Source organism: Centroberyx affinis, unplaced genomic scaffold (assembly GCF_046629955.1).
Source record: "Centroberyx affinis isolate AG114_WGS23_722 - 3 ecotype Tasmania unplaced genomic scaffold, CSIRO-AGI_Caff_v1 ptg000076l_1, whole genome shotgun sequence".
Classification (NCBI taxonomy): domain Eukaryota; kingdom Metazoa; phylum Chordata; class Actinopteri; order Beryciformes; family Berycidae; genus Centroberyx; species Centroberyx affinis.
Genome location: NW_027278785.1, coordinates 328,624 through 337,154, shown reverse-complemented (window position 1 = coordinate 337,154; position 8,531 = coordinate 328,624). Strand labels below are relative to the sequence as shown.

At 42.7% G+C, this 8,531-nt stretch overlaps 2 protein-coding genes across 2 annotated transcripts; one reads left to right on the top strand and one right to left on the bottom strand.

Annotated features, from left to right (window-relative positions):
- bud23 (BUD23 rRNA methyltransferase and ribosome maturation factor) lies at positions 1 to 5,676 on the bottom strand. The gene is made up of 12 exons (XM_071521385.1): positions 5,530 to 5,676; positions 5,159 to 5,196; positions 4,505 to 4,600; positions 4,177 to 4,259; positions 3,414 to 3,510; positions 3,190 to 3,286; positions 3,031 to 3,081; positions 2,836 to 2,921; positions 2,539 to 2,584; positions 2,384 to 2,445; positions 1,264 to 1,353; positions 1 to 689 (listed from the first exon to the last, which is right to left on the bottom strand). The coding sequence occupies exons 1-12, from the start codon at positions 5,575 to 5,577 to the stop codon at positions 635 to 637; spliced, it is 849 nt and encodes a 282-aa protein (XP_071377486.1). The 5' UTR covers positions 5,578 to 5,676; the 3' UTR covers positions 1 to 634.
- A 1,049-nt stretch (positions 5,677 to 6,725) lies between these two features.
- dnajc30b (DnaJ (Hsp40) homolog, subfamily C, member 30b) lies at positions 6,726 to 7,963 on the top strand. Its single transcript, XM_071521513.1, has one exon. It carries the CDS (start codon positions 6,726 to 6,728, stop codon positions 7,926 to 7,928), a length of 1,203 nt encoding a protein of 400 aa, XP_071377614.1. The 3' UTR covers positions 7,929 to 7,963.
- Positions 7,964 to 8,531: the final 568 nt, after the last annotated feature.

Below are 8,531 nucleotides of genomic sequence, written 5' to 3'. Positions count from 1 at the left end.
ACTGTCAAACACAACTTAACTACATATGTACATGCCATATATCCAATCTCTTGGTGCAGTTTTTGTAACATGGGGACAGCGCAGTTGTAACCAATGCATGGAGGTTGTTTGTTTTGTTTTTTTTACTAAGGAAATAAATAAAAAAACAAAACAATGAATGCCCATATTTGTGCAAATGTTGTAGATAGATTTAATCAGATGGGCAGACATGATGAATCTGACATTTGATAATCTATAAAATTGTTTTAATTCTGTGTTTTTAATTCTTAGGCTCCATAACTATTGGAAAGCCATTTGTGCTGTCCAATAGTTATGGAGACTAAATTACATCTCAGCTGTGTTTTCTGGACAGTGGGCAGTCCATCGGTGTGTCTATACACAAGGTCAGTTCCTGCCAAATTGAACAGCAGACTGCAATCTTATGAACATTCATTTCAGAGAAAAATTGGCAAACACTTCACTAGGCCAAATATAAAAATGATTGACCATAATAGCATTTCACTCTTTCATTTCATCCACTTGAATTAACGAGTTGAAAAATTAATTGAGTCCAAACACTTGTCAGCTACAGAGGTGACTGTGTGTGTGTGTGTGACGTTGCAGCCGAGAGCTAATGAAGCTGCATGAGTCAGAGCTAGAAATGAGGTCTTCTTTGGCGTCCGGTGTACTTTGTGTCTGCCCGCACCTCCCTGCAGGGGAACACACACATCAGCAAGCGTCAGAACACACACACACATCGGAATCTAACTTTGTGTCAATGTTTGGCTGATACCCAATAGGTATGAAGCCCTAAATACAAGTTTATATATGTAAATGTGATTAATACAGTTAGCAGTTCCAATGTGATCTATGTTATTCCTGCTGCATGCTCTAATCTGTACGCTCCTCATCTGGGAACATGTTCCCAGTTATCAAAGTTGTCTGAAATGAACAACACAGCTATTCCTATAAATTACAGCAGGTGGACACTATTCAGTTTGCACTGATGTATTGTGGCTTCATATTAATCCTCATCAATATGAAGCCACAATCCATCAGTGCAAACTGAATTGTCTGCCACCAGGTTATTTCTTAGTTTCCAATAAGCAGGAAAGGGTAATGTGACTTTTAATTGTACTTCCATTGACACACGCTATGCATTGAAAATTAACTAGGTAGGTCTGAAATTGCTGAGAAAAACTCAGTCCAAACCAATATGATTCTTTCAACTTTACCCTTTAAAAAGTTTAAAAGACAGAGTTTACAAGACAGCCATGTACATACCGGCCCTGTCTTCTTCTCCTCTCTTTCTTCTCCATGATCCAGTCTTTTCCCTTCTTTGCAGATTTGCCCTTCATGTTTTTGAAGCGGGATCTTCATGAATAAAGATAAAGAGTGTTTCACATAGCTGACCATCTTATTTAAAATGCACCTCATTCTGTGTGACAAAACACTTCCATCACTGTGTTATTGCTTGTGTAATTGTGTATGACCAGGGGGAGAGATTTGAAGATTAGTTATGTGAAAGGGAGGAAAATCTGCCTGGCAGGGTTTTAAGTCAGGCAGAACGACAACCCTTTGTTATATTTCTCTAGGTCTTTCAGCTTCATCAAGGCAGGACATGGATGAACCTGCGCTTATCAAAGCCAAGACCTGCTTACTGTCCATACAGTGGGTAATGAATGGGTACGTTTAAATGGGTTTGTTTACATACACACCAATAATCAAATCTTAATCTGAGGCAAAAATCCAAGTAAAGCAAATGTCGTTGCAAATGCATTAGTCAGAGTATCTTTATCAGAGTAAAGTCATTATCAGAGTAAGCATCACTCAGTTAAAACACCTATATTTCTGCTCAATATGTGGATTTATTTGGCCATGGAAACAACTAAGCCAGGTTTCATTCCATTTTCTTAAACATGCAAATCTGCCAAATGGTTGCAGAGGAAGTTGATGCAAAAGCAGCAGCAGTGTGTTTGTGTTTGTTTACACAAATGACAAAATGGCAAGTGGTGACGGGAGCGGCCCATGCATGTGAGGTGACTGCAAAAAGGTTTTCATGCAAATTTTTCCTTTCACCAGACAAAAGAAATGAGCATTGCATCAAAGTGCGCTGTAAGCACATCAACGAAAACAACAGAGAATAGCAAGCAAAATAACAAAAACAAAACATTTTTCATCTGAAACTGAAATGGCCGCAGGCTGGATCTCATTACATCACATCCTTCTCTGAGTGAAGTAACAAATAAATCCATGTAAACGCTGGTTATTGGAGCAAATTGCACTGCTGCAAATCATGTAAACACTTTCATCAAACGATCACGTTAATCTGATTATTCACAGTGACCAGTGTATTGCATCCATGTAAACACACCCAGCGTCTGCCTAGTGCGAATATCTTTACCTTTGTCCTGCGTACTGGACCTGGTTTTGAACACCCCTTTCTGATGTTTCTGATCCCAATCCCTGAAATGAAGAAACAGAGATAGAGATCACGATGAGGCATAATAAGAAAGGCAGACATCCCTGATATCCACTGCCAATCGGCCTGTTCCTTACTTTGGGAAGGACTCCTGTTACCCCGGCAAACAGACACAGGAAGAACCTGGGAAAAACAAGAGAAGTCTTGGTCATGAAGGTAAATTATGCAAAACACTTTAGATGTCAATTGCTGATGTAATAATTTAACATAAGGAAAATGTAATCAGCAATGTCATCAATATAAATGCCATCCTTTCAAAAACCTTGTGTTGCAAGTACACTATTAATAATTTCACAGGCTATTAAAAAGGAAACAACTGCAGATGCTGGTAGTTGAACATGGCAAAGTAAATTCCCCCTCTGTAAGGAACTGACTTTTTAGCCTTGCTGCTGTTGGGATAGTCGACCACCATGCCTCCACTGAAGCCTGCCCTCATGGCCTGGGAGGTGATCAGCTCAAGCTGCAGAAAGGGAAAGGGAAGACTGCAGGTGAGCGAAGGAATGAAGAAAAACTCTCTGGCATTGGACCACACATCCACCGACAAATTAGGGATGAAGGCATTTTTTCACCTGTTCTGAGTTCTCTGGGTAAAGCTGAAAAACTGCACGTGCGCCTCTGGACTGAAAGACAAAGAACAGAGTGAAGTGAGTAAAGGAGTACAGATTTACTCTGGAGTCCAAATCTTTCACTGTTTGTCAAAAGAATCAAAGACAATGATATCACCTTACCAGAGAAGAATAAAGTGTACTGAAAAAGGTATAGAGTCTCTTGGGTGGACTGTGTGTCTTCTTGTCTGCATTGCAGAGCCACTGTAGGGCCGAAATACTGAAAATGTGGCAAGGGAAAAAAAAGACAGTACAGAGAGAGGAGAAAATTAAAAAGAGAGGTTATAAACTCAAAAGATTCCAAATTAATCTGCCTTTTATAAACACAGGTGTGCTATGTTCGTCACCTGATGCAACCGTCGAAGGTGCCGGGTCGGAAAGGCATCCCTTGGCCCATGTCCCCCAGTACGAGGTCTCCTTCTACTTCTCGCTCCAGCGCAACATCTGCCACAGACAAGACAGTGACATCCGGTCATTGGTTCACCAATTTATCCAGATCTCAGACTTCTGAATTAAACAATTAACCAAACAAGAAAAACTGACAAAACAAGTTGAGTTGCGATATATTTTCGTCAACTGTTGAAATTTCTTTGTTCATCTAAACGTTTAAACTGCATTTTTGACAGCGTGTTTTGTAGGGCCGCAACTAACGATTATTTTCATTGTCGATTAATCTGTCGATTATTTTCTCGATAAATCGATTAGTTGTTTGGCCTATAAAATGTCAGAAAATGGTGAGAAATGTCGATCAGTGTTTCCCAAAGCCCAGGATGACGTCCTCAAATGTCTTGTTTTGTCCACAACCCAAAGATATTCAGTTTACTGTCATAGAGGAGTAAAGAAACCAGAAAATATTCACATTTAAGAAGCTGGAATCAGAGAATTTTTACTTATTTTTCTTAAAAAATTATTCAAACCGATTAATCGATTATCAAAATAGTTGGCGATTAATTTGATAGTTGACAACTAATCGATTAATCGATTAATCGATTAATCGTTGCAGCTCTAGTGTTTTGAAATGTTTGCACTTGCAGGTCCTGCGTACATTTGTTCCTGAAATCACATCTCAAGACCAAATGTGTATGCGGCAATGTCGTACGTCAAACTCACCCAACATCGCAGTGCTGATGTCGACTCCAACCCAACAGTGTCCCTCCTCTGACAGATAGTCTCCACTCAGCCCCGAGCCACACCTGGGACAGAGAGACAGAGAGTCACCTGTGTTGTTCAGCCTCTTTATATTTTCATTGTAACTGGAGTTCTGTCAGTTTCATAAAAAATACTAAAAAATAACCACATGTCCTGTGCGCCAAATGCTGGTGACATTCAGATAAATTGAATCTCAAATACTATCATTACCTCCAACATGGCTCTTTCATAAGCACTCTACTTAATTTATAACAACAGTAAACCACCACATCCCAAGTCATTCACTTACCCCACATCCAGTAGAAAACACGGCTGTCCCTCTGGCAGGTTCAGAAGCTCTACAGCTCTCTCCGACATCTGGCTCTGGATCTCAATCATTCGAGAGCTGAGAAACAGCAAAACACACAGAGACTTTACTAATGGTGAAATATTCTTAGTCTGTATTTTTCTTCTTCTACAACTATGTGAAATATCTTCCTGTTATGTCTGCTTCCCCTCTGTCATGGTGTGTTACTCGGACACATGACTTGACATAGACCAATGTCAAGTCATGTGTCCGAGTAATAATGGTCTTGTTTGGATGTATATATATATATAGAGTCTGACTGGTTGTGGAAATGAAGTTCCTCCTTGAAGACAAATAAAGCTCTAATCTTATCGAATCTAATACACCAGCAGATTCTACTTTAGTAGGCAGCATGCTGAAGTCAGATTTGAAACTGGATTTGGTAGATTCAAAAACATATTCTGCAACATTGCATAAGAAATCTCTCTTCAGTTAGTGCTCTGTTGAAAACTGTGCAGAATCACACATGGCATTCTGCAGCTTGTCAGTCACATACTCCAAAGCTTTTGTTTATTAACACCATGACACCACACTCAAGAATCAACCCCACAGTTATGTGACTAATGAAATTACACTCAACATAACACCCAGACTCACTTTTGAGAGTATTTCTTGGCTTCGCCTTCATTGTAGAACTGCAGTGATGAGAGCAGATCAGATCAACATTAAGGCACGTTGCATACAACACTGTTTGGAAGCTGATTTGACTGCAGACAGCAAACACAGGGTATGTAAGCATACACTTTCCAATATATACTCAACTAAATTAGCGTTTCTAGCAAAGAGGTTGAATTCTGCTGTTATGCATGAAGGGGCGTTAAACAGAGGCTGATCATCACTGTTTTGAGATTGAAACTGTACATGCCTTACTACAGTACAGTCAGCTAATGATAGCTTGCTGGTTGGCTAACTCCTCTGCTGAAACTCATCAGTCTATCCTGGTAAAAAGTCAGTAAAATGTCACTCACCACTTCGGGAGGGGCCATGTGTTCAGGCCTTCGACAGCTGGACGCCATGGCTGTCAATGTGTGTAACGGCACCTGAGCAGAAATAGTAAATAATCACAATTTAAAACCAAGCTAGATGTTGTGATGGGCCGTCCACGCGTGAGGTGCTGTGACGTCATATGTAAGCGACAAGAGGGACTGCTTCTTCTTCTTCTCCGGGTTTAATGGCGGATCGCAAACCAGCGTAGGTGCACATCGCCACCTGCTGTACCGGAGTGTGGAGCATCAGTCCATGTATATATTGCTGCCTGTCTTATATTCCAGTCTTCCTCTTATATTCTAGTCTTCCTCTTCTTCTTTTTGGTTTTAAACGACCGCAATCAACTGAACTGGAGTGGATCAGAAAACTAGATTCTAGCTGTTTCTTTTAAATATGTAAATAAGCTGTTGTACCCTGGATATCCTATTCCAAAAATAAAATAATGAAATTATTATACAATATAAATATAAAGTACAATACAAAATAAAATACAATACAAATCAGATCAAGGGGAGGAAATTAGTTAATGCTGGGTTGACAATAGTTTTTGGGCTTGCTTACTCTTAATACATTTCAAGGGGTTTGCAAATAGAAACTCACTCTTACAGATCACTAATAGGGCTGGGGATTTACATTTTGACTGAAATATTTTACCAATAATATTTTGTTTATACCAAATTCCAGGTTTTTGTCCTCCATAAATATACCAAAGTTTATGTTTTCTGAATTTAAGGGTGGCAAGATATTCTGTAAAAAATTCCATACAGTTTGGAAGTGGAAAAATAGATGTTCTGTGATTTATAATTCCATATTGCAAAACAGTGTTTCATTATTTTATTCCAGATTTATATTTTTGTTTCAAGGGGCAGCAGTTTGTTGTAGAGCAATATTCTCGCTATCCATGTTTATCGTCTAAAAACCTGCAACCCCTTTAGTGTTTATCAATAAATAGAGCAATAAAGAGTCAAATAATAATGTAATAACATGGGTTAGTTTACAGTTCTTACATAAACACTCTATGGGTCCCTGTTTCTGCAATATGATTGGCCGAATGTGGTATCTACTTCCCGTTTACATTGCCTCTCATTGGCTCTCTGTTGACGTCTTGTCTGACGTCACCGGATGCCCCAGCCGTCTTCCTCTCCCCGGGCTCGTCACCGGCGCTGCCAACGGGAAAATGGCAGAGGTCAGTCAGAGGCTGGGGAGCGGAGCTTACCGGCTCTCTGCGCTCAGAAACACCCAGAGTCGCTCCGTCTGCGGCGGAGAAAGTCCCGGGTCTCTGCTGACAAACCGCGGCCTCACCGGCGCCCGGGGCTGCGGTGGGGCCGAGGAGGACACGAGCCCGCCGGGTCTGCGCGAGTATCAGCCGCTGTCAAAAAGCAAGTCAACACAACGCACAGCCGAGAAACTTTCTAGACTTGATAAAAGTGAACGTCGGCAGGAAAATGGGACTTCACCATCTGCCGCATCTCGGGACTTGGACGCATACTCTTTCGTCAGACCGGTGGAAAGCAGAGAGAGCCTGCAGGCTGACGGGACACCGCTCTACCTCTCACCCGGAGTGCAGCCTCTGCTCCGGGCGAACCTGCTGGGTGGCAGGATGACCCGCTGGAGGAGAAGAGGTGTTCTCCTGGCCGCCGTTCACCCCGAAACCTTCAGTTCGCCTCAGCAGCTCAGAGACTTCTGCACTGTTGTCCTGACTTTAGCAGAGCGGGGATCAGAGAGACTGAAGCGTGTGAAACTCCATCCTGAGGCCCTGCACCCCTCCACCACGACTAGGTGTTACAGCTGGAGGGGTAACAACAGCAGCAAAGACGCTCCCCCGCTGTACCGAAGCAAGACAGCCTACTACGACATCCTCAACGTGTCCCCTAGTGCCACCCAGTCCCAGATAAAGACGGCCTACTACAAGCAGTCCTTCATCTACCACCCAGACAAGAACCCGGGGAGCGAGGAGGCCACCCAGCGCTTCTCTGAGATCAGCGAGGCCTACACCGTGCTGGGCAGCATCAGCCTGAGGAGGAAGTACGACCACGGCATCCTGAGCCAGTCGGACGTCCGGGGTGCGGGGAGACCCTCCTCCAGAGAGGCCCCGGGCCGAGCCTCAGCGTCCCAGCAGCAGCAGCAGCAGCAGCAGCAGAGAGGCAGGCGTTTCTCCCAAGGCGGGGGGAAGACCATGTTCGATTTCGACGCTTTCTACCAGGCCCACTATGGGGAGCAGCTGCAGAGGGAGAGGGAGATGAGGGCCAGGAAGCAGTACCTAGAGGAGAAGAGGAGGGAGGAGTACAGAAAGTGGAGGATGGGGAAAATGATGGAGGTGACTGTGGCGATGCTGCTGGCCATGGCCGGGATGATTTTTGTCAATCTCAGCAGGCCCTGAAATAGAAGCAGCGGTGAACGTCTGCCCTCTGAGGCGGAGTGTTATGACTCTCAGGGTGATGGGGGTGGGGGTGGGGGGGTGGAGGGGTCACTACCTCTGACTTTCTTGCTAGTGTTGCACAATTTTTGACAGTTAAAGCTGTTTATTTTTAGTGCAGCACAGACATAAACATGAAGCCTGTTCACTGCGTTGTTGTCTAATTGTTCAGACTGAAGCAGTAGATCGGCTTGTCTTGCACAAAATGTAAATGATTTCCTCATTTGGACATGTATAGGATTTGAACGGCACCCAATTGTAAGGGTGGTAAGACGTTATAGGCCTACACCACAATTAAACATTTTTTCATTGTTGGTTTCATTCAAGGCTTCAAAACAAGAGCTTATTTAATAGAAATCTGTTCTATTCATATTCTACTTGATTCCTGCGGTGAATTGAGTGTAACATCCCTTTACTGTGTAACATCCACAGTAGACCATGATCACAGACTTGTAAAGGTTTATTCCTGGCTTCACTTGGCTACAACCTCCATAAGATATGATAAAAACCTGAAATATGTACATGTGGGCTCAGTCAGAGTTCAGTCTTTGTTATTTTAATTGATTT